This window comes from Nilaparvata lugens, chromosome X (genome assembly GCF_014356525.2).
Source record: "Nilaparvata lugens isolate BPH chromosome X, ASM1435652v1, whole genome shotgun sequence".
NCBI lineage: Eukaryota > Metazoa > Arthropoda > Insecta > Hemiptera > Delphacidae > Nilaparvata > Nilaparvata lugens.
This window is the reverse complement of record NC_052518.1, coordinates 85,071,333-85,097,998: the sequence shown is the minus strand read 5'-3', so window position 1 is coordinate 85,097,998 and position 26,666 is coordinate 85,071,333. Positions and strand designations below refer to the sequence as shown.

Here is a 26,666-nt window from a genome sequence, read left to right as displayed (position 1 = left end):
AATGGGGGTCCTCAACCTCTCTTTGTGACAAAGATCAAGTTGAGTGTAAGTAGAGTCATCAACTGCCACAACAACTTTGTGTAGAAATGAGCTTGTAGAAAGACTGAATGTCTGTTGAATTGTTAGCTGAAATTTGACAGTCCCGAAATCCTGGGATTGAAAATGAGATATTGGATTGACATGCATAATCAAGAATCAACAAAAAGGATGATAAATCAATATATTCATCGTGGGGTCAGCTGTACCTCACATGCCTATACATGTTTTGAGAAACTGCGCCTACTGGAGGGTTAGAAGGGTTTTGAAATTACACCCAAGATATGCCCAAAATTTATGTATTCTCAGTAATTCTCTATACATTTTCTAAGCTTTTGAATAATATATCTTAAATGAACAGGAAATCTCCAAATTTTAGTATATAGGTTTAGCTAGGGTATATAGGGGAAGGTGGGGTAAGATGGGGAAGGGGGCAAGACGGGGTAGGTCTATTTTCTTTACCGTCAGGTGCTGTACTCTGTTGAAGATCATAACTTGATTAAAGGCAAAGGACAACACTACGAACAAGGCCGCAACCTTTTTGAGTGAAGCGTTCATGTCCAGTCGTCTTATGCATGGTTCTGCAGACTCACATTATAATATTTGGCACTTTCAAATTTGTGACAGGTGAGTTGTGTTGAAATTATTTTATATTTTATCAACATATCCTAATAGTATCTTTTCTTACCTACTATAATATGATATAGGTAATTGCTCTACTATTACTAATATAAAAATAATCAAAATTCAACTAAAAGCTATACCATGGGGCAAGATGGGGAAACCTACTTTGGGGCAAGATGGGGATGACCCTATCTTACCCCATTAGTTTACTAACACGTTTAGACAAAGACTCTCTGATGTTTGATGCATGTTTGTTGCAGTGACATTTTCAATTCACTGGCAACTTTTTATCCTACTACTATTACTAGGCTAATATATGGTTATGAATATCTTATTTACGTAAAAATGGTGCAGTGTTTTGAAAATGTATTTCATTTATTGAAACTTATAATTATTCTGATTGAACTTCCGGCTCTGTCTAGCTTGACTTTTTCAAGATAATGTGTAGTAGACTGTTGATTTATTCAATGTCCAGCTGTATTAAATAAATTTTATTGAAATGTTCCAGCTAACAATGATGCACAGCCTGGGTTTTCTCATTGGGGTCCAGCTGTACATGAAGTTGAAGAAAACGACATTATCCACAATGTAGGCCTAACAAGTAATTCTCAAGGTAATTTCACAATATCTCCTGAGAAAATTTTGCCTCTTCCTCAGACAAATCATAAAAAAGGTAAAACTGTTGTGGTAACAAGCTCTTTATACAAACATGAACTCATGGATCGAATTAAGGAGAAGCTCAACAACGATTTAAAAAAAAGACAAAAATCAACCAGCAGCCAAGAAATCACTAATTCAGCAAGTCAAAAGAAAATGTAAGGAAGACCAAAAACGTTGGATACAGAAATCAAAAGCGCAGGATCATAAAACAGAAGGAGAAAGAAAAAGATGGAGATAGCAATACAGAGGATGAAGAAGAAGATGCAAACTGTCTCTATTATGGATATTTATATTTCCAATCTGATGAGGGGTGGGTTGCCTGCATTAAATGCCATAAATGGGCATACTGTTAATGTCCTGGTGAAGAAGATGACGATGATGAAGTTAATCACATCTACAAACTTTGTAAATAAAATACTTTGTGAAAATATCAAATCAACACTTATTATAATAACTTACAGTTATTAGTACAATAAATTACATATTTTGATACCAAAAAGCTTGTATATATGATGTTTTTTTTAAATTTCCTTCAATTGACCTTTCAATATAATATAATAAGGATTCTTTCCAGCTCTCAATATGGATATTTTGAAAAATTATTACTAGAGCAGCATCTTACCCCACGGGATACCCCATCTTACCCCATATCTGGGGTAAGATGGGGTTTTTGTAATATATTTTTGAAATTGCTCTATTCTTTATAAAAAATTAGATATTCTTATGGGGATATCTTTTTATCATAGTAAATGATCTACTGTAAACTTTGGTATAGAGTATATACTTTTAGATATTCTGAAAAAGTTGTGAAAAAAAGAAAATCCTTAATGGCCCCATCTTCCCCTACAATATATATAGATATGTTCAATATATATAATATATATACTGTATGTATTTTTTTATAGGGCTTCAAAAGTTTGTGAAAGATATGCCCTAAAATCAGGATTTATTTAGAATTATTCTGTTTTTTTCTCAGCTTTTAGTGATTGAATGGATAGATATAATCTTCAAATTTGGTACAATGGTTTAGCTATAGGGTCTAGGTAGTCTGTCTGAAATGGACTATACAATTTTATCAAAGGAATATCTGAAGTAAGTTTTTTCTGGGACTCTTTGTGGTTTAATTAACAGAAAATGTTTAAACTTAATACACAGATTTAGCTAAGGTGTACCATCAAAATTAATGTTGTCAATTAAATTCAGGATTACACTATAGATATATACAAAATCATCCAAAATTGTAATTTCTAGATATTTTATTTTAAGTTTTCCAAGAACAAATGAACAGAAAACATTCAAATTAACTGAAGACTTTCAATAGTCTAGATGTGTGTAAAGAAGAGGTCTTCAAGAATTTTTTGTCAAAGATACCGGTATACAAAAAATTGGTGCATTATGAGCGTTTTTCTGTTTTTTCATGACTTCATGGACATGATTAGATGGATTAATTGAATTGACACAGATTAATTGAAGGTGTACAATGTTATGTTAATACTTTGTTTGCCAAGCTTATCATATGACAGGCTAGTGAGTCTTACAAAACTATGCTCTTTCCCAAGGCTCTTTAAATGATTAATGGATTAATTGAATTGACACAGATTAATTGAAGGTGTACAATGTTATGTTAATACTTTGTTTGCCAAGCTTATCATATGACAGGCTAGTGAGTCTTACAAAACTATGCTCTTTCCCAAGGCTCTTTAAATGTGTTTCACCATCACTGAACATTATTTCAATGTTCAATGTCTCTGATCGTAGGTTGGTTCTTCTAGTTATAGCAAAGACTCTGCCTCTTCTGAAGGTGCCAGTCCAAAATCATTCTTGACCATCTTTCATCCATTATCCCCACAATATGTTCAGCCCAATTTCATTTTCACTCTATTATTATCTTTGCCAAATCCTTAATCCTTGTTTGACTTCTTATCCATAATTTTGTTTTTTTGTTTTCCTGTCTCTTTGCTTATTCACTCCTAGCTCATATTCCCTAAACTCATTATTTGTAAGTATCACTCCATAATGCCTACGATATTCCTTATTGCCACTCCAAACTGTGGTTGCTGATGTTGTAAGGGGCCTTCCTTATTCTGATCAATTCCTTGATTCCTTTTCTGTTATTGTTATACAGAATTGGTGAGAATTATGAAAACAGCTTAATAAATTTATTTTACAAAGATATTTTGACAGTAGATATGATGGGTTTGAATGAAAAACAACTGTCAGTTCATAACTTTTGTCCATCATATTGGATTTGCCATTTTAAATCCAACTTCATTTTTCTAAATGAGAAGATGGTCATATATGATAAATGATTTCAATACAGAATCTCAAGAGAATACAAATGACAAAAACCACATATCGATATCTCAAACCGTTTCAAATATATTCACATTTAAATATAATAATAGAATTTATTATTTAATAATACAATAACGAAAAAATAAGTAGGTTACCTACATTATAAATCTGACAATTCAAACATCAGTTCAATAAGTATTAAATATGTGAGTAGATGTGTGTGTTTATGTGTGTTTACTAACACTTAAAAAAGTGAAATTTCATAGTATAAATTTTCAATGCATCTCATTTTTGTATGATTTATTATATTATATAGTATCTTTGAATATGAATAGCTTTGAAATATCGATTTGAAGTTTTTGACATTAGTTTCTCTATTGAAATTCTGTATCAAAATCATGTATCATATGACCACTTAAAAAAAATGAAGTTGAATCCAAGATGGTGGGCAAAAATTTTGAAATGATAGAAAAGTAGTTATTTTTAATCGAATAGGATTTCCATCAAAATCTATTGTCAAAGTATCCTTGTAAAGGAAATATTCAGCTGTTTTCATAACTTGCACCAACTCTGTGTATGACTCCATAGTATTTTTGTTATAAAGGAGACTCACTGGAATATTTTCGTTCTTTTTCATTAATTGACTTGCAGGAGTGCTTAAAACCTGATTGAAAGTCTCAAGCAAATAATATGATCATGGCCTGTAGTGTAGCACTATTACCGCCCATGTTGTCAATTACCTGTTTGAGCCATTTGATTTGAATGAATGGTGGCTATAAATGTAATACAAGCCAATATTTTTTGTGATATTATGATGTTGAAAGAGGTAACTGGTAGTCAGTTGGTAAATGGTGGGGTTGATTTTATGTAGGTTGTGGGGGGGGGTTTATAGTCAAAGATGAATGCACCAGAACTTTTGTTTATAAAATAGCATTATAGTACCCTTTTTTGAAATTAATATAAAATAATACATTGAAAGCATAAATAATAAAACGCCTATGTTCCACTTTATCTTCTGGTTTAAAAATGAATCTCAAATAAACGTTTTACTAATAGTTTTGCTATTTTGAATGAACGTTGTTTTTTAAACCTGAATTCTGAATTTAATTTTTACTTTTGATATCAGCCGGTATAAGAGATTTATAAGTTCTGGTACCTTCTTAAAATGTAGGTACGGTACCTATGTATCCAAGGCTACTTAATTTTATTTATAAAATAGCATTATAGTAGGCTACCCTTTTTTGAAATTAATATAAAATAATAATAAATAATAAACACAAATTAAAACGACCAGCTTCGATGTTCTACATCATCTTCAGGTTTAAAAGTACATTTCAAATAAACTTTTCACTAATAGCTTTGTTATTTTAAATAAACGTTTAGGTAGTCCTATTTGAAATTTATTTTTAAAGCTGAAGATGATATGGAACATCAAAACTAGTCGTTTTAATTTCTGTTTTTAATCTATTATTCTATTTTAATTTTAAAAATGGATACTATAATGCTATTTTATAAATAAAAATAAGTAGCCCTAAATACATACATTTTAAGAAGGAACCAGAACTTATAATTATAAAGACAGTCTACTACCGGCTGGTATCAAAAGTAAAATTTCCCTCACCTAGCTTTAATTTTGAAAAATGAGAATTTCTGGGTACAGTATTTATCGATTGTTGATTGCTTTTACAAAGTAGCCTACATGCTTTAAATACCGTGCATAGGTACGGTACCGTAATATTCATATTCCATTACAAAGTTTTTTTCTAAATGCATACAGATACAGATAGCTGCAGTGAAAAACCCATAGTTGGACTCACTTTATAAAGTCAGCATTATTTGAAACAAAAGCATCGATGTAATCAATAAGGAATGCTGACTGTTTCAAGTGAATCTCACTATAGAAGGAATTGGGCTTTCGCCATTGTTACGTCACTCTTGGTCATTGGTGAACTTCAAAATTTGGTATTGTCATTAATTTAATTTCTTGTTTGATGATTTTTGATGAAAAAATAATATTAAAATATTCGAATTTATTTGTTTTAATATGAGTAAAATGTATCATTGGGCTTTTTCAATCCAATGTTGAGTGATTGTTGACTCCCTAACATATGTGATCATCCAGCCTATGGCGTACAATTCTACAACACTTCAACACTACATTTGTGTTTACATACTTATTTATGTGTTTGTGTGAATCGCCATTAACGTTGAATAATATACATTCTGTTGTGTGGAGTTTACATTAAAAATTGTAAAATGAATTTGTAAAGGGTAGGATTTGGGTTACAATTTGTGTTTTCATTTTAAAAATGACTTGTGATGGTGCCAGTATTCCGTTGTCGAATCGTCGGTTGTTGTATTGTTGAGGTTCTGGAGTTGAATAATACCGTATCTATCTTCTCGACGTCGCAAAAATATTTGGCATTGCCAGTTGTAAATGGTCAATTTATCAATAATTTTTGAAGGTATTCAGATAGTTTTGTTTAAATCTGATTTTAGTTTTGGACGATTGAATATTCTGTTTGTTTACATGGCGCGAGTGTTCGCATCCATTTTGTTGAGGTTAGTATACTGTACTATGTCTTCAAATATTTTATTTATATTCAACTAATTTTCATTATTTTAATATTTCTCATCTCTTATAAATAATTGAAATGAATTTTAAATTAAGAAGATCTTATTTTTACTTCTCTTGTTTGAGAGAAATATTAATTGGAATTCCATCTTGTTAGTATGAATGAAGGCTGGAAAACATGATACCGTTTAGAATGATAGCACTTGAGAACATCGGAAAGTCTGATTCGATAATAGATTTTAGTTTGATTCTGTAACTTATTACATTTAGTCTTCTATGGTCTTTAGTCTATTACATAACATCTTCAACTTTTTATTCATTCGTTTTATTTGTCGTTCGTTCCTTCGATGAATTGATTTTCGATCTTTGGAATTAGTTTTAACTCTAGCCTACATGATGCAATGAGTTTTTTCATTAGTGTAGTTTCTATTCTATTTCTTCATATAATTGATTTTATTATTTATTTTTTTTGTGTTAGGTTGAAGTGGCAGTTAAGATGAACGTGTTTTCTTGAAATTATTGTTTCAAGTAATACATTTGATATTTTGATTTATATTTTTGCATCGCTCCCCTTTATTTTAAGAAAAATTTATTTGGTTGGAAGTTCAAGTTTGAAAAACATTTTTGAATATCATTAGGTTAGGTACTTGAAATTGTCGGCACGATACGGAAGATTACTACCGTAGCGCTCGCTAACAAGCCCACCTAGCCTAACATAACCTTGCTAGCAATGAGTGGATGGGTCATCTAAATTAGTTTTAAAACATTTCGCGGTGTTCAATTATTATGATGAAGGATTACATACTTAGTTTTATAGAAACTTTGATTTTGATATAATTGAATTTGAATTTCGCATTAGATTTAAGATTACTGATTATGTTATGCAATTGCTTGGGACTTAATGTCTTGACTACTTTTCTGCGATCCAAGATCATCCGTAATAGCTCTTATTAAAATCATTCATTGAATTCCACGCTCAAGTCACATAGGCTACTGATGTGAGCATAATCTCAGTAGATCTGGATCTACATTTAATGAGTTGGATTTAGACATAAATGAGTAAACATTTTTTCAAAATTGACAAAGGAAACCACATTTTGTTACTTGATTTGTATTTAAGACCGATTACTGACAATACCAAATGATCAATTGAACAGTTTATTACCATAAATATTTTGAATTCCAGTGCACAATATTTTTCAACGTGTTTCGGGTAACAAAATACTACAGTGGTCTATATTTTACAAAATATTAGATAGGCTTTTTCAGTAACTAAGAAGATATGTGTTCCAATATTGTGGTATTGATAATATCTTTAGGACATTGATTGTAAACTTTATCAATATCATTATGGGACATTAAAGTGGCGTTTAATTTAATATAGTTGAACCTACTTCACAAATTGTCATTAAAACTAAATTGCGCATGAGATATTGCGTATAACAGTCGTGAAGCTCATTGACGACTTGGATTATATTCAGACTAGATGAGACTACAAGGTCCCCACCAACAAAAAGCCAAACGAATATTTTCTTATGAAAATTTAATAGTATTTTGTATAATAAGTTACTGATTAATATTATTAGTATTATTGCACTCCTCGTATATCTATCTACTGTTTACTATTCTCTTATTGCCAGGTCCGATTTCCGAATTTGGGCAGATATTTTCAGCCTTATATTTTTTCTAATCCACCAGTCGAAGTCGCATATCATAAATTGAGTAATACCGTTATTATTCTTATATAATTATTTATCAAAATTATAATATATTATTTTCTCTATGAAGCCATACAGGTATTAATTGACATGTATTATATGTTATTTACATGTATTTCCACATAGCTTAAAAATAGCCAAGATCTACCCCAAATTCAAAACAGGTGACCATACTGATCCAAAAAACTACAGACCCATAGCAAACCTTCCCATTGTATCCAAGATTATAGAGCGGGCAGCATACAATCAATTGATTTCATATCTGGAGACGAACGGGCTGTTGTCTACGAGCCAGCATGGATTCCGAAAAAATCATAGTACAGCCACAGCGATTTCCAAACTCTGTGATGAGGTGTGTAAGGTATGGGAGGATAGAAAATATGCATCAGGACTGTTTGTCGATCTCCGGAAGGCTTTTGATGTACTCGATTGGAACATACTCAAAACAAAACTAATAAAAATGAGAATTCAAGGCAGAGCACTCAAGTGGATTGAAGACTACCTCCAACATAGAAAACAATATGTAGAGCTGGATTTCCAAAGACAAAATCAGATAATCACTTTCAAATCAACAGCACGATCAGTCAAAAGAGGAGTACCACAAGGGTCAATCCTGGGACCGCTGCTCTTTCTTATATACATAAATGATCTTCCGGATGAATTACGAGAAAACAAAAAGTGTATCCTATTTGCAGACGACACAACTATACTACTTCCCACAAACAGAAAGGAAAATCGAAACAATATAGTTGAATCAACTCTTACTGAAGCTACCTCAATCTGCAATAGAATGAAACTGGCCATAAATAATGAAAAAACAGTACACATGAACTTCACCCCAACAAACCAAACCCAGGATGAACCACAAAACAGTAATATAAAAACAGTGGAAAGCACAAAGTTCCTTGGTGTAATTATCGACAACCATCTGACCTGGAGGCAACACACGGACTATTTGTGTAAAAAACTCTCCTCTGCTACATATGTCATCCGCAGAATCAGAAATATTGCTGATGAGAGGACAGCACTAATTGCATATCACTCATTATTTATGTCACACCTGAGATATGGCATCGTCGCATGGGGATCATCAGCACAGGGAAATCTCGAGAGAATATTAAGGATACAAAAAAGGGCAGTGCGAATCCTACTAAGAGAAAACTACATAGAACACTGTAAACCACTCTTCAAGCAGACAGGTATCCTCACAGTGATCTCAATATACATCCTGGAATCCATCATCCTAGTGGTAAACCAAAGTCCGGCTTTAAGACGAGATAAGCACAGTTATAGAACACGCAACGTGGATGACATAAGCCTCCCCCAGCATCGACTTAAGAAGTATAGTAGATCTCCGGCCTATTCGGGGGCATACCTGTTTAACCTGCTTCCTGGCAACATAAAATCCCTAGTGAATGACAACACCTTCACAAGAAGACTAAAACAATACCTGATGGACAGACCATACTATAGCATTGCAGAATTCATTGATGACCACACCTTCTCACACCTTAAATAAAAGTGAACACCGACACCCCCACGATGGGACGAAAAAGACGATTCCCCGGTCAAGCAGACTGCGGAGAAGACATAAGAAGTATCAAAAATGTTTTGCAAACTATTTATGGTTTTATTTTTTTGGTAGTTGGTGTATGAATCCTTAACAATTTTGACGATAGCCTATATGGAACAAGATATTATCAAGGATATTGTTTTTGGATTGAGGCAGCTGTGTTGAATATTGATGAAAATAAATCTAATGCAAGCTTTTCTTCTACAGAGCGATTTCGGAGTTTAAACGAGATATGATTTGGAAGAAGACCCTCATAGTCTTTTTCGAGATGTACTAATTTTCAGGTACCGTAACACAATCTTGTTTTACTTTTGATTTATGTTTTTTTTTATTGTCCAGTCGTTGATATTTTCTTTGCATTATTATAAGTTTGTCAAATCTCAAGGGTGAAATTATCTTAATACCGTTCACTTGATGTACTATTGCCTGTGTGTGGCGACATAGGATGTCTGTGTGGTATTATAAGGACCCTTCAGAGGTGTCTATTTACTGAATAATTCAACATATTCACCGCAATTTTATTACAGAATATGGTACTCTTATGTTTCAAGCTTGATAATGATTGATTTAAGATTGACACAGAAGATTGTTTTACTTTGTTGTGTTACCATCTTTAGACTAATTAGATAATATAAACTAGTAACTTAGACGGAATCAAGTATAAAATACCGTGCCTTTTATATGCCTTTACCTTATTCAATCAATCTAGCAAAAAGTTGGTACTGACTACTAACTAGTGAGTAAATTATTTCCACTTTCAATCTTCAAAATATTGTACCATATTCTGCATTTCAAAGAGCATGGATCAAAAATGAAATAGTATTCAAGTTATAGACTTTTTCAAGTAGGGATTTTTCCAGTCTTCCTTGGCTCTACTCCACTTGCTGAAGTCAGGTTTATTTTAGTTATCTTTCGCAATTCTTCATTTCTCTCAACTAGAACAATACATTAATTTTCATGGTATAGGAGAAATCATTGCGAAATATCTGGAGTATTTAACTGGATATCTACCTATTGATCTTCAATTTCGATTGTCACTGAATCATAAGTAGTAGTAGATTCAGCTAACATGTATTATTTCAAATATTTCACCTCTTGCATTCATTCACTCGTTTTACCCATTTCATTTACCTGGTGAGATGAGCGTTATTATGGGATTGAATATCCTAAATTTTTTCATTTTTGCTTCAATCATTTTTTTTTCTTAGTAGAAAATATAACTGATTGATATTTGTCAGCCGTATATAAATATAACATTATTGAATAGGAACCTTTCAATCCAGGAAAAAATAAAGGTTTCATAATAATAATATAACTTTATTTACATTCTTAAAATAACAAAAGCCTCTCTTATGAGGTAGCCTATATGTTGTATATCTACAATAAATTCAATCAATTAATTCCGTAGCCTGTTGTGAAGAAATTTCACTATTGGTCTTCTCAACTGGCTTATGCATTGCATTGTAGAAAAATTTATCTCTTGTCTATTGCATCAATTGATTGATAACAAATTATCTTATCCGGGCTTCTGGTCCTTTTCACTTTATCAAGATTGTACATTGCAGTTAATTATTTCTTGTGCTATTTTTGACAATTATTATCCTATCCCAATGTTGATTCAAAATAAATTTAATAATATTATGCTGATAAAAATTTCGTTATAATAATAATTTATACACCAATAATTTTATCTATATTTTTGATTGTCTGTTTTTGTCAGTTGCGACTTGTAGGCCTACACAGAGATTAATCTTGTTTCTGAGCTACGAATTTGAGAAATAAGTTCTACCTTGGATTGATATTTGCAACTGATTATTTATACAGTACTTCGTTTCACTACCCTGTGTAAAGACAAATTTTAGATAGCAGGTACTAAAACAATAATTTCATCATACATTTTTCATATTATTTATCATCCATTCACTTTACAAATGATATGTTATACCTTATAGTAATTTTTGTCAACTTTATTTTGTTTATTGATAGAATTTTATGTTGCCTTCAAAACGTTATTTGGATACAATGTGAATATATTATGTAACTTATTGATTAATTATCTTATCATGCATCACTACAGAAGAGAAAGAAACTAACAACCATCAGACAAAATTCTCCATGTTTTATTAACTATCCATTATTTTCAAATTCCATTAAACATTGCAGGCAGTGATGAGATTTATTATTTTTCGCTTATATACCTCTACGTTATCCAACAGTATTTAAAGATTTTGCTCATATTATGATGCCGCTCTTGGTATGCCTTCTAATTGCTAATTAAATGTTTATTATTTTTCATTCCATGGTTTTCTTCCTAGAGGATATCAATATCATATTGAATATTACGACTATCAGTTAACGTAGTATTATAATGATACACGCTCATTATGAAATGGAATAATTGTTTATTAGACAGAGTTAGGACTTTTAAGTCCTCTCTACCACTCAACCCCATTATCAGAATCTACTCCGCTTATTGGCAAATAAGTTGACACTTACTATATTAGATTCTTCTTTTTATTAGCATACATATCTCTATTTCTTATCGAAATAATAAATCAATTCAGTGGTTTTAAATTGAAATGTGTACTCCCTTATGCAGCTTCGCTTGAACGTGCTTGAATAACCCTTCAGAAAGATGAATTTTTGTACATGATCTATTATATTACCCTTATTGCCCTCAACTGTGATGTACTGTTGTCATTCTCAATGAGAACTTTAATCTGTTAAATTCAATCAGAATGTGTGAAATTTATAATTCATGAGTTGTGCTCGGTTTTCTGTTTAGTTATATTGTAAAAATTGTATTTACTCAGCATTGATGATGATTAATCATTCATATAATCGAAATGTTTTCATCAATTCTTAACCACCATTAGTTTTTCTTGATTTATTGTAAAGCGATTCTTTCTGTACTGAAAATCCGAGAAATAACGTGGTTATATTCAAACTTATTTATTTCTCTTCATAGTGATCAAATTGGTTTGGACCATGGACAATCCAAAGGAAATGGCCGATCCTAAACCTACTATTAAAATCGAGAAAAAAGACGATGAGGAGAGCACAGCTGACTGCAACGCAGCATCGAATGTGAGTGAAAACCCTGCTATTAAAATCGAGAGAGACGACGATGAGGAGAGCACAGCTGACTGCAACACAGCATCGAATGTGAGTGAAACCCCTGCTATTAAAATCGAGAGAGACGACGATGAGGAGAGCACAGCTGACTGCAACGCAGCATCGAATGTGAGTAAATTAATCAGTTAATAATTGATGATCTCATGCTTTTGAAGCATCTCAATATTTGCGAAGACGCAACAACCTATTATCATTTCTGAAAGTGAATCACAATTTTTAACATCATTCTCATTCTCCAAACATTGATCAGACTAGAAATTTAACGAAATAACTAGAACATTATTAAAATTAGAAGGATTAAAATTTATGAAAGTAGGAAACAATTTGTTCTATCATTTTTAGTTTGATGAACCAATATGAAATTCGACTAAAATGTGAAGATAGAACTAAGAATGCAAATGTGTTGGATGCATTTGAACTAATGTAATTGATCAATACCGTATTAAATACGGTATTTTTCAATGTATTTATTTTTTATTAATGTACGGTATTTATTTTCATTGTATTTTTTCAAACATTCATCTTTGAAATTATGTTTTCTTCTTTTATTTTGTCTTCTACCTTATGTTTTGATGGCCCTGGAAGGAGTGAGATAAGTTTGAATGAGAAGTCTCCAAACCTGTCAACGTAATTGCTGTTTGTATTTACAGATTGATGTTGCGCAGTCAGATGTTAAGATAGAAGAAAGCTCGTTAAAAGTAAAGAAAGAAAGTCCCACTCAGGAATCGTCACATATTGACTATAGTCAAGCGTCATCTAGCCAAATGGTGACTCATACAGACAAGAAGGAAACTCACGTTGCTAGAAAGGTAGCTTACTCACTATTTATCTACTACATTATTATTATCATCTACTACAATCCATCTATTATTATACATGTTACATTAAGCCCATTCTGGGTACATAGAATGTGGTAAATTGTCCGATTCACAATTTACCAGGTAAAAAATTCCGCCATGGAATTCCATAAAGTCCCATGGAATTTTGACACATTCTGTACCAGAAACCAGTTCCAAGTTCCTGCCCCACAGTCGAAGCCTGGTAAATTGTTACAGTTCAAACTATCAGAGCTCTCATTGGTCGATTGAATTGTAGTCTGCTTGCTTCTCTGCACATGCGCTGATATCTTGTTTGTTTACCATAGCGTAGCCATAGACTACATAACCAACAAAATGATGTTTGATAACCAATCGTTAAATGAGTTTTCTCTATAGAAAATTTGAGAGTAATGGAATGAAATAAATGCACACTTTTCTAGACTGTAAGCTTGTAAAACAGCCTTTCTTCATTCACGCAGCTAGTAAACGACACATTTTGGTGTAAATCAACTTTATAAGTGCGCGCCAAAAGCTTGAACCAACAATTATGAAATGGCGTTCCATGGGAACATTTTGCACTAATCACGTGATGGAACAATTTACGATAGGAACTGGAACAATTTACTGTACACAGAGCGTACACATTGTGAACAATTTTTCCCATTCCATCATCTCGTCTTTGTTCAACTTATAAATTCATTGTCTGACATTGTTGATCTTCAACTATTGATAATTCATTTTGATTGATCTTTTAGTAGGCTTATTGATAAGTGAATTGCAAATCATCATGAAAAACTTATTGTCAAGCCTTTTTATTTAATTTGGTTTTTAGTTAATAATCTTTACTTCATCTAATTCAGTTGATTTTTGTCAGTTTCATTTTCACCGTTCAAGCTTTCATTGAAACTGTTTAATACTGTTGATAAATAATATCTCAATTGAAGTTGTTTAAGTTTGAACTAGAGTGTTATTTCATATAACATGATATGTGTTACTTTTAAATTTGTGTATGTAAATATGTAATTTACTTAAAAACTCTTGTGATAACTTTTAAATTGATCACTCTATTTCACTAATATTATACAAATTAATTAATTACCTCAAAGTCAGTGCTACTTTTTCCGCTAGTGAAACTGGTCTAGTGAAACCTACACTTGATTGCATGACTCACTTTAAAGTCCTTTTCTATAAAACTTACTATAATATAAAACTGTTTACTTACTTACTTTCATTGGCGCTACAACCAGATGTGGACCTTGGCCAACTATCCTCCAATCCTCTCTCCTCTACGCCACATTCTCCCATCTTTGGAGGCCCTAAACACGCAAATCGGCCCTCACATCCTCCAGCCATCTCCTCCTGGGCCTTCCTCTTCTACGTGTACCAATCATATTGCCTTTCAATAAACTATGCGGTAACCTGCAACTCTCCATTCCCACCATTCCATGCCCCAACCACCTTAACCGTTGCGCCTTGATAACTCGCACAATATCTTCTGGTCCCATAAAATTGATAATCTCTTCATTATTTCTAATGCGTCACCCATCTTCCGTTCTGACTGGTCCCATGATACTACGCAAGATACATAAAACTGTTCACGCGACCGATAATATGCTTTGAACTTTGTTTCGTCGTCCTTATTAATGCTTATAAATCCCATCGCAGAACATGGCATCACGTCTAGGAAAACTTCCTCGCCAAAAATGCAGTTGCCAAAATTTAGTGCGACTTTCAATAAGTCACGGCGATTTTCGGCAGCTTGGAATTGCCACTTTCATGAAAAGTTGAAGAACCACCATGTTTATTAAAAAATTAACTATTTTGCTCATAATAATTGCTGCTACAAAAATTATAGTTTGATAGCTTCTATTTTCCTTTAATCGATTCCAGTTATAACTTTTTACGTTTTTTTGTAATATATTTTCTCTGTTTTTATTCGTAGCATGCGTTGTCAGATGAACCAAGAACAAGCACGGATTCAGGAGATAATACTGCTCCACCTAAACCCAAGAGGCAGAAAATGGCTGAACCGATAGATCCTTATGAAAACGACATGGTAAATGAAATTCTGTGTATAAAATAAATTTCTTTAAATTTACAACCATCAGTTGTTTGGGTATAAGTATAAGATATATTTAAGGTGTTCATAATAAAAACTGCTCTCAATATCGATATCTACTCTAATATACGAGGCTTGCTGTAGTGAAATACACACTATAACGTGAGTGCAAATGATAGGACTACAGAGTTGCCTATTCTCTGCGTTACCACTGCCTTCTCTAGTAGATAGCTGATTCCGGTATGTCTGCTGCAATTAAAAAGGATAGAGCTATATGTTTTGTATTCACTTATATGTTTTTAATTTATTCACTTAGGCTACTTATTATTTAATCAATATGATCAATCGCAATAGCATATTGTCTATCTGTATTCCTTTCTTATGACACAATAAAAACTTCACTATCAATGATAGCCTAAACATCTCGCCACTGGTGTTGTTAAGATTATTAAGAAGTAGATTGATTTACTTACATCAAATTATAAACATTTGATGCAAATAAAAATCAAGTCAATTTCTTTCCCAGAAAGCTACTTACAAAATGAGATTTACATTTACAAATAAGGTATATAAGGAAACCCCTACAAGACTACAGGTCTGTGTGTAGGAGGGCTGCAACCCAGCGAACGCACAGACACATCAGTGTCCATGTTTGCTGATTCCATATTTTCGTTTGATCATTGTGAATCTATATACATAAATTATTATTTAGAATCTAACAATAGATATTATTGATAAAGTATTATTTTTAATTTAATAAAGCTTGATTTGACTTGACTTGTCTAATAACAGAAGAGGATAGCAGCAAGAATGTTAATCAGGTGCTGACTTCATTAAGTGAATCTCACTTCAATCACAGCTCTTAATATTGATACCTACTCTAATATACGAGGCTTGCTATAGTGCAGTAATTTTGGTCAATTTCCTTATAAAACACAGATATCTCAACATATTCTACTGTTATTATTGAAAATTTCTATTACTAGTCAGAAGATAAACAATTCATCATTTTCAATTGCTTGACTTTCACAGGAAATCATCTTGGAACCTTGTTCAAACGTAATGCATATTGATAATAAGGATTTTCCAAATCTGATTTATACCGAACTTCCCGACTGCAGCAGAGGCAGTACAAGCAGCAGAGCAACTGGAAGACACATTAGTTGGTGTCTAGCAACTGGCAACTCCGTCTCAGGCAATGATGCCAATGGAGAAGGTCATGACGGCCAAAATGGAAATGCCCAGAATCCCCATGAACATGGTGGACAAGGAGACCAACCGGGAGATGATAACCAACACGAAGATGACAGCGAGGACGAGGACGATGAAGAAGAGGAGGAGGATGATGACGACGACGATGATGATGATGATGATGATGATGACGACGACGACGATGATGATGATGACGACGACGATGACGACGATGAAGAGGATGATTCGGAGGATGATGATACAGACACGGAGAGCGAAGGAGCAGGTGATCAGAATCCGCCTGTGCAAAGCGTTGAACAAGTGGCAGCTGATGAGGCTAGTTATGTTGAAGTAGGCGCTGGAGACGGGGCTAAGAACGTCCCAGAAGAGAGTACCGTAGCAAAAGGTGAAGGCGGTCATATCGGTGACACTAAACTTCCCAAAAAGGATGATGATGTGGGCCAAGACGCTGATGAACCGAATGACGATCTAGATCCAGATATATTTCAGCAACAAGCACAGCCAGTAGAAGTGGAAGCTGTTGTTCACGCAGAAAAGCAGAATAATGCTAATCAAGATGGAAATAACGGAGATGTAGGTCTAAATAATGAAAATCAAGGTCAAAATAACGAAGGTCAAAATAACGAGGGTCAAAATAACGAGGGTCAAAATAACGAAGATCAAAATAACGAAGGTCAAAATAACGAAGGCCAAAACGAACAAAATAATGATGAACCGGAAATCATTGCTGAGTTTATAGATATGGGTGTTGCGGGGGATGCTGGCATCAATCAACTTATGGGGGATGATCAGGAAGACCCTGAAGAAGAGCAGGATGAGGAGGACTCTACTGATGAGGAGATGGGCGAATTCCATATGGTAGATGAAGCTGGAGACGCACCCGCCGACTTGGCTATTGACGCACCAGAAGCAGAAAAAGAATCTGAAGATGATGTAATGGGCCCAGACCCAGATCAAGAGTTTCCCTTAATGGACCCAGAGCCTCCCGTAATGGTCCCACACCCTGAGATTCCCTTAATGGACCCATACCCACAACCTCCCTTAATGGGCCTCCCTCATGAAGCAGAGGACAATGACAGCTTCGATTGGAATGATTCGAGTGACGATGAGGACGAAGAAGAGGAGGAGGAGGAGGATGAACCTCATCAGGTGGGGGAACATGGAGAGCCAGGTGATGGGCCCCCACCATCAAATATGGGAGGAGACCCAGAGGCTGACGGAGGTGCCAATGCTCCGGAACAGGGAGGAGGAGCCAACCCACCGGCCCAGGATCCACCAGTCGACCCAGCGTCAGTTGGCGGGGGAATTGGGGCAGGAGATGCCCCGCTTGCTGACGATGCCCATCAGCTTGATTCGACATTGAACGAATCGAATTCTTCTCATTTGGACCATGTCAAGAATGCTGCCATTAACCACGAATCGGCTACGAAACAGAATAATACTAATAGAAAGGACATAAACTGCGTCAGTGAAGATAAAAATTTAGATCAAGTTTCGCCTCTCGATTCCGAAATGCTCAACCCCGAATTGAAAATTAACAACCCTGCAAACAAACAGTCTGATGAAAGTATCACAGAACAATCTAGTCAAGATGCAGAACTTACAAAACTGCTACCAACATACGGAATAAACGATGAAAATCACTCGAGACCAGATTCTCCTAATACAGTGAAGAGTAACCCTGATGCTTTTTTAGAATCTTCCGATTGCAGTCAAAAGCTTTGCGAGGAAGTCTTGGTGAAAAAACTGAATTGTGACGCAGTGATACTATCGTGTAACATCACTATTGACTCCAATGAAGTAAGCTCGGACTGCAGTATCAAAATATCCGATTCTGTAGTAGATGTGAAAATAACTCATTCAGTTGATAACTTGGCGAAGGATGAGCGAATAATAGATGAGAAAGTATCCATATCTGAAGTAATTATGGAATCTGATACAGATACTATCTCCACTACCGTTGAGTCAATTCAACCAGAAGCTCAGTGTGCCGAAAAATCCCAGAGTGATGAAAATTCTGTCTCTAATGTAAATAGGGAAGAGGTAGAAACCCTGCTTCCCCAAGATTCTGTAAAAAATGAGAACGCATCAATTACTCGTGAAGCAGTGAAAGAAGAAACCTCCACATTGTCCAATGTGCTATTGGAACCCCAAGTAGTAAAATTAGAAGAACCTTATACATCTACATCATCTGATGTTCAATGTAAAGTTGAGACTCAGACCATAAAAGATTTTGGAGTAGGTAAACAATTGCCGCCCAACGATGAACCTATAAATATTGAAAATAAGATTGTTGAAAATATCTTATCAGATGAGAATACATCAACTCCTGAGTCTAAAAATGAATCAGAATCCGTTGAAAATCCTGTGATAAATGTAAAGAAGCCCTACTTAGATGAACCTAATGATTGTGATGTACTCAAAGTAGAAGAAAATAATTCTAACTTTGAATCTGAAACTGAAACGCCTTCTATCAAAGGCATCACAGTTGAAGAATCAATAACTGGTGAAATATGCTCGGTTGATGAAGATACCACGGTGGTGTCAGAAGAACAAATAACCGATAAAAAAGCCAGCGAAGATGATAAAAAAATTACTGAAGAGGTCACCTCTTCTGACAAGACTTCTATAAGAGACTTGGAAACCGTTTCCAATAATAAAAGTGCAGATGATGTTCCACTTGAAAAAAGTACAAATGAAGTTGAAGAGTCCACCTCTTCCGACAACAAGACTTCTACAGGAGGTTTGGAAACCGCTTCTAATGATAAAAGTGCAGATGAAGTAGCACATGAAGATTCAACCACTTCCGACAGTAAAACTGCGAAAGATTTTGAAATTAATTCCAATCAGTTGGCCACTATCAACGATTCAACTGTAGAACCAACCGATTCAAATGTAATTACCGAGGATAACTTGAAAAACAATCTGCAATCCTCTTGCTCAACAAATGCAGATGTCAAAAACACTAGTGGACCAGATCAGGAAGTCACATGTGATCAATCACCGCAGAACGTTGAAGCCGACAAATTCAACAAGCACGAGACTAATCCACAGAAATCTACTGATGGGTTAAATCACACTGAACAGATGATGTCTGACGTCTTGAATACAGAAAACCCCTCATCTTCTGGAAACGTCGATGTCAAAAAATGTGACGAGACTGCAGAAGTTTCGAAAGACTTGACAAAAACTACTGACCAGAAAGGCGACGAAAGCGCTGCGTTGAAGGCTGACGATAATGGAGAGGTGAGTACCATAATTCCAATACTCTGTATCATATAATAATATTGAATTGTTTCGAAAAAAATACTAATTTACAACAATCATTAAAAAGTAATGTTGAATAGGAATTTATATTGTGGAATTTCTCCATAATTGAAAAACACAGTTTTATTCTTGTCACATCCAAATTTGTTCAAATATTTGTCCTTAAAAATCTAATAAATGTGGATTCGACAAAAATAAAACAGTGTTTTTCGAAAAATAATGTACTAATTTAAAGTAAATTATTTCTATGCTTGGGCTATTTCACAAAATGATAGAAACTACACTCACATGGGCCTGTCCATAATTATAATTTTATCATTATAATTGACTCATAATGTATTTACGTGTTAGGATCTCCGCCAGCCGATAGTAAACCTGGAGAAACTGCAGTCTCCCCTGGCAGAGCGGAGCTCGGTGTCACTTGCCACTTGCGAGCTGTGTGGCGGCGCATGCCCAACGCAGCAATGCTTGCGTCTGCGCCGTAATAGCGTGACTGGCAGAGTGACAAGGCGCGGCAGAGGCCGTCCTCGCAGTAACGAGAATGTGTCAACCGAGAATGCCTCGTACACGTGTCTCCTTTGTCGTAAAGTAATGCAGGACAGAGAGAGCGGCCGTAAACACGTACAGACTTCCCATGCTCTCAAGGAGCACAAGACCCATGACAAATGCGCAAGCGATGAGGTTAGTAAACAACAATTATTCACCTTCTTATCTTTTCTGCATATTCTTACCACATTTTACAAACCTGTAAATAGTATAACACTGCAACACACTTCCCCACCCATACTGTTCCGTATCTAGCAGTTTATTAGTTTAAAGTGCTTATTTAAGTGTTATTAGAGACTCTACTCGGGTATAATTTTTGTTTAGGTTGGTGATGAAGTTATCAATTGCCGATTCACATGTTTCAGTTATTCTACTGGGAATATTATAGTGTGCTTGATACCATGCATATCAATACATTGATAAAATCTGTTTTCTTTCCACCCTCCTTTAAAACATCCACATCAAAATATAGAAATTGAGAAGGACAAATTTGGAAGTGAACAAGTTACTACTCACGAAAAGTACAATACTGGACTTCGTTCGTGAATTGGTGATACAAAATATTATATACTAAATATAGGTGATATCAGTTTAAACAAAATATTAAAGATGGAAATAAATATGATATTGCACTTGTTCAGATTGCTAATGATTACAATGTAATAACTATGAAACCATTTCAATCTAGATTTTCCTCAAATTCCTATACAAAACATTGAAATTGAGTTTCCAATTCACCATGTCACAATTCATATATTATTTATGAAAAGAATGGAAATTACATAAGGAACTCCTTCTTAAGCCATTTGTTAATCACAAATTTGAAGATTTATTCTGCTATTTTTCTTTGTGAGTTATGTACCTATTATATTAATTTATGTAAAATCAATACGCGATTCGTTATTATTATTATCATCATCAATTAATTTGATTCTCCCATATCATATTTTCACTCACGTAATTGTTCATTCCATGTATGTGTTTCGAAATTTTTCTGTTTATTTTAGAACCCCGGTTAACCGAAATAAAGGGGGGAGAGCCATTTTGTATATCCAATTTTTTGGTTGAACCGTCATATGCTATTAACATGGTCCGTAGGAAAATTTAATTTACAAACAAAGTTTATGTAATACAGGATTTTATTTCAGCAACAAAAAAATAATTCAATGGTTCAGACTGAAGTTACTAAATAATTTTATACATCACATATTACAGAAATTAATGATATTTGTTTGCTTATCAAGTCATTCACATCTTTTCGGTTGACCCAGGCTTCGGTTAACCGGGGCTCTGCTCTATTTTATTTTATTTATTTATGTATTCTATTTCCAAGTTATTTTATTCTATATTAACTTTTGATGGGTTTGTTTGTAATCATCTCTAACTTACAGAATCATACATTATTGTTAACTGAAGGCGATAACTTGCCGGCTAAGTTGGTCTAGTGGTGTGGGGCGTTATAACCTTTGGTTTGCTAGCACTGTCTGGTCGTGAGTTCAAATCCCGCCGGTAGACATGGACGTTTGATCATCTCATCAATCAATCACGCATTCATTGAAGCAAAAAGCTTGTGGGCATCATCCGCAATAGATAAAAGGAAAAAGGAATAACGTCCCCTCTCAGTTTGTCACTGCGTTTCCCCTTTTTCACACTTCTTTGAAGTACTGTGGTCTCATCTTTTTGTGTTTTAAGCCATTTCAAGACTTTTCCACTGAGTGTATAACTTTGATGAGTTATGACGTCATCCACTGCTAACTGATTAGAAATCTCATTGGTTATGATTATTCAGTGTCTTTGGAATTATAATGTGATAAAATTTTTTAGTTTTTGTTAAACCTAATTCATTTATAACACTAAAAATTTTCCTATCATGTTAATGATTGGAAGAGGAATTTTAGGCTAAAACAAATGTTTTTCTTGTTAATTTCGTTGAACTAATACTGTTCAACTTAGGGAACTCTTCTCACAAAGATTGTAGTACATAAATGTATGCTGTACACTGTACTGAACGTTTCAATTACGACGAGTTAGTTTTGACAAATAAAGGACAGAAAACTCATACCGTAGAAGAACAATGAGAAAAATAACAATGCATCTATTAATAATAATTTCAAACTTTTAAAATAACCAATAATTGACTTGGAAAATTCACTCACTCACAAAGAGTACTATTATCCATTCATACCATTTATTGTCAACATGAACAATTCATTATTGAAATCAGAATTTCGATTGTATTGATCACCATGAATGTTAAAATAAAATCTACATTATTAACACCATCATTTTATTGATAATTAAATGAATTATGAAATAATTATTAGAAATTGCAGTTAACGAATTGCTAGAATATAATGATAATACTAATAGTAATTTATCCCAATATTCAATGAAAGCTATATTAATAGAACTAAGGACTTCTGTCACTGCAAATATTGACCGTAGAACTACATAGCAGAAGGAAATTTGCTGAATGAAACTGTCCAAAAAAACTTACTCAGACACGGAATCGTCAGGTTTTTTGGACAGATTCATTCATTCAACAAATTTCCTTCTGCTATATAGTTCTTTGGTCAATATTTGCAGTGGCAGAAATCCTTAATTCTATTTATATAGCTTTCATTGGATATTTGAATTGATGACTATTATTATATTATTGATAATTTTTAACCTATTCTGTTTATGTGTGCAGCGAACAAATATTTATTTTTTTAATTTCCAGATTACTGAAGAAGACGCGAACAAGGATGCGGGAGAATGGAAATTGCCGAAGCGCACATCGAAGTCATTGGACTTGCTGGGAACTCTATTCGCCAGCGACAATGATGACGACTCGCCGTCCGACGATGAGGACTCTGACTTCACATGCGACGACCACGAGATCGAAGAGGCCGAGAAAGACGAGGATCTCGACTTGAAGAAGAGCGAATCTCGCCGCAAATCGCTGCGCAACTTTCGCACCGCACGTACAGGTAAACAAGATGACACTTTAACTGTTGGTAAGAGATCATTTAGGTTGAGCAAAAATTCAACTATTCAAAAGTCAGTTGCAGGTTCGAAAAGTTTTGCCCAACGTAATAAATGTATTGGAAATCTGGAATCAACTGTAGCGTTGACCAAGCGTGGCACCCCTATTCCATTGAGAGTGCTTAGGAAATCTCTGCTAGAAAATAACGGCAATCTAGCCGCATTTGGTAGGGGTAGAAGTGCGGCTGGTGTCGGCAGTAGTGTATTGGTAACTTGCTCGTCCTCCAAAGACAGTAATTTGTCGTCAATTGATAACGATTCTCAATCGAAAGATCCTTCTTTCGATGATGATACTATTTCATTACGCAGCGGAAATTCAGTTTCCAGGGGTGAAAATTGTGTTTCGTTGCGTAGCAGTATGCGTATTAGTAGCAAATCGAACGATGATGACGAGGAAGATGATGATGTGTGCGATAATGTGGGCAGCAACTCGGAAGTGAATCAGAGCGGCAGTCAGCAGGCTGGTCGTGTGAAATGTGACCATTGTGGCAGCACTTACTCAACCAAGTCCAACCTTCAACGTCACATTGCCAACCATTGCAGGGCTTTGAATGGCGTCGATAAGGATTCCAGGAAGAAGAAGGCCGATGATTTGAAACGTAAAAAGTTGCGTAAGTATTATAACACTGGCCCTGGCACTTCAAAACGAACTCGACGCGCTGGTTCCTCATCTTTGGAAGAGGAGTTCGAATCCTCAGACAACGAATACTCTGATCAGGGAAGCTCTTCGAAAACCCAAAGGGATAAGGGAACCTCCACAACTGGTTTGGTCTACTCGCCACGATTGATTCTACACAGAATCGACAATGGCAAAATAGACTCCCTCAATGCAGATAAAAAGCCCGAAAATGAAGAGATAGTGAGTGTGAGTGAAACGGACAAGTCGATTCAGGTGGGCCAAGGTGAATGCAACATTAGGAGTGCAAAAAATTTCAGGTGTACCGATTGTAGAAGAAGCTTCTACACCCAAGATGATCTATCCCTTCACGGTATGATTCATGCCAATCGCACTGATTTTCCTTGTCCTCGCTGCAACAAAGTCTTCCCAACTTTTCCAAATCTAAGAGTGCACATGCGCACCCACGCTACTGGACCACCTTGCTTATGTGATGTCTGTGGAAAAGCTTTCAACACACCATCCAGCCTCAAAGTTCACATGAAGACGCACGACGAGGACGAAAAATTCAATTGCAGCTATTGTAACCGCACATTCAATTTTGTTGGCAACTTGAAAGTGCACGAACGTTTGCACACTGGCGAGAAGCCCTACAAATGCAGTCTATGCGAGCGTTGCTTCACCCAAAGTACAAGCCTCAAGCTTCATGTGCAATCTTTGCATATGCAACAACGAATTCCCTTACCTTGCGATAAATGTTGTAGAAAGTTCAGGTCGCAAGAAACATTGGAAAGGCATAAACTTTGCCATGTTGACTATAGACGCTACAAGTGTGATATATGCGATTCGGTATCATTCAACAACAGAGCCGGTTTGAAGCATCACATGGAAACTAAGCACATGTGTACTAGCGATGGAACAGTTGTTGATTTGATTGAAAACAAGCCAACTATCGATTCTATAAATACTGAATCAGGAATCGTTCAACGTCTTAATGTAACTCCAAATCAGAACTGTGTGACTAAACTGCCATCAATATCTGTGCTAGGCGTCAAGAGTTCAATAAGTAGTGGTGTAGACTCAGGACTAAGTTCATTGCAGAACTTGGTTCAAAGTGCTCGGTTCAATCCTCATGGAGGAGGGCTGATAAACGAACCAAGTACAACCAACTTGCCAAAAAGTACCAGTGGTCCTGAAAATCATCAATTCTGTATGAATGGTCATAATTTGAGTATTTCTCCTAAAGAATGCAATGATTATTGCAAAGTGTCTGTTTTGAACCAAGGTGGGTTCAATGCAGACGGAAACGCTTCAGCAACATCCGATAATTGTAATTTAAATAATTCAACCCCAATCAAGAATGAAAGATTGGATACATCCAGCGATTTATCATCTGGCAATGTCTGTGAAAATCGTAATAATTTAATAGTGAATAAGACTGGATTCGGAAATATCTCACCAATAAACTCCTCTACATCAGGTATCAAGAATAATATTTGCCATCCACATTTTAATGTTGCGATGAGTAGTAGAGGAGGCATTGGGAGAGGTGGAAGAGGCTCGAGAGGTGGTAGAGGTAGGGGAGGTGGGTCGTTTAATTTTCAAAATTTGCAAGTTCACAAATGTGGAGCGTGTTCAGCTAGCTTCGACAAGAAGGTTTCGTTGAGACGACATATAAAGGAGACACACTCTGGCCCGTTTGGCGATGTTAATGAAACAATAATGCAGCTACAAAACGATTTGGAGGATCTGCAAAGGATCTATGGAAATAAAAAGGTTGAAAATAATCGCCGAGGAACTGGTAGAAGGAAGAGTACAGAAGGTCGGAAGCAATCTATCGATTTAGAGTCGAGCTTTGACGAGAGTGCAGCAAATAAAGAACACCATCAATTTCCAAGCGAAGGAAATCCTCAAACCAGTACTTTCAACGATAATAATAAACCGGAAACCACTTTTACCAGTTCATTCAATGTTGAATCATTATTGAGCAAGTCTCCTGGTGATGGTGATGCTAGAACAGGGAGTGGGGTGGGGGCTGGTGGGGACAGCTCAGTGGAGAGTGGCGAAGGAGCTTTTGCCCAACCAAATCAAGCCAAGAGTATCGAACTTGACAGCTCTTCCAATGCCGACAACTACAACGAGCTTGAAGGCTGTAACGATGAATCTGGTAAATCAGGTAAATCGAGAACAAAATACGAATTTGGATGTCATCTGTGTGATAAATCGTTTCCGACTACTATGGGCCTTGTCCGCCATAAGAATTTTGTGCATAAGGTTCCCAGTGAAAAGTGTAGGTTACCAATGAGGGATAAGCCATTCGAATGTGAGTATTGTACAAAGCGGTTCACGTTCGAGACTGGTGCTCAGAAACATATTCAAAGACACATAGAGAAGGGTCATTCGAAACGGGTGAAGAAAGAGAAAGTGATTCGGAAGCCCCCCAGCGCCAATCAGCTCAACTATCCGAGTACATCAGCAGTGAATTCGTCATCTTATTCGGCTCCG

At 35.1% G+C, this 26,666-nt stretch overlaps 2 protein-coding genes across 6 annotated transcripts in view; both read left to right on the top strand.

Annotated features, from left to right (window-relative positions):
* The first annotated feature begins 547 nt into the window (after window positions 1–547).
* On the top strand, window positions 548–1,665 carry LOC120354496. Its single transcript, XM_039441791.1, has 2 exons — window positions 548–663; window positions 1,169–1,665. Exons 1-2 carry the CDS (start codon window positions 612–614, stop codon window positions 1,477–1,479), a joined length of 363 nt encoding a protein of 120 aa, XP_039297725.1. The 5' UTR covers window positions 548–611; the 3' UTR covers window positions 1,480–1,665.
* A 4,075-nt stretch (window positions 1,666–5,740) lies between these two features.
* LOC111045332 (dentin sialophosphoprotein) overlaps window positions 5,741–26,666 on the top strand; it is a 29,108-nt gene continuing 8,182 nt past the window's right edge. Inside the window, exons 1-9 of one of the 5 annotated variants that reach the window (XM_039441787.1) lie at window positions 5,758–6,177; window positions 9,689–9,765; window positions 11,202–11,350; window positions 12,450–12,724; window positions 13,267–13,425; window positions 15,377–15,490; window positions 16,526–19,951; window positions 20,324–20,653; window positions 23,241–23,490. In XM_039441787.1, the coding sequence (XP_039297721.1) occupies window positions 12,470–12,724; window positions 13,267–13,425; window positions 15,377–15,490; window positions 16,526–19,951; window positions 20,324–20,653; window positions 23,241–23,490 (4,534 nt within the window). In that variant the 5' untranslated portion in view covers window positions 5,758–6,177; window positions 9,689–9,765; window positions 11,202–11,350; window positions 12,450–12,469. Of the gene's footprint in view, window positions 6,178–9,688; window positions 9,766–11,201; window positions 11,351–12,449; window positions 12,725–13,266; window positions 13,426–15,376; window positions 15,491–16,525; window positions 19,952–20,323; window positions 20,654–23,240; window positions 23,491–26,666 lie in introns of all 5 variants that reach the window. The other 4 variants (XM_039441786.1, XM_039441790.1, XM_039441789.1 and 1 more) reach the window with 4 other exon arrangements.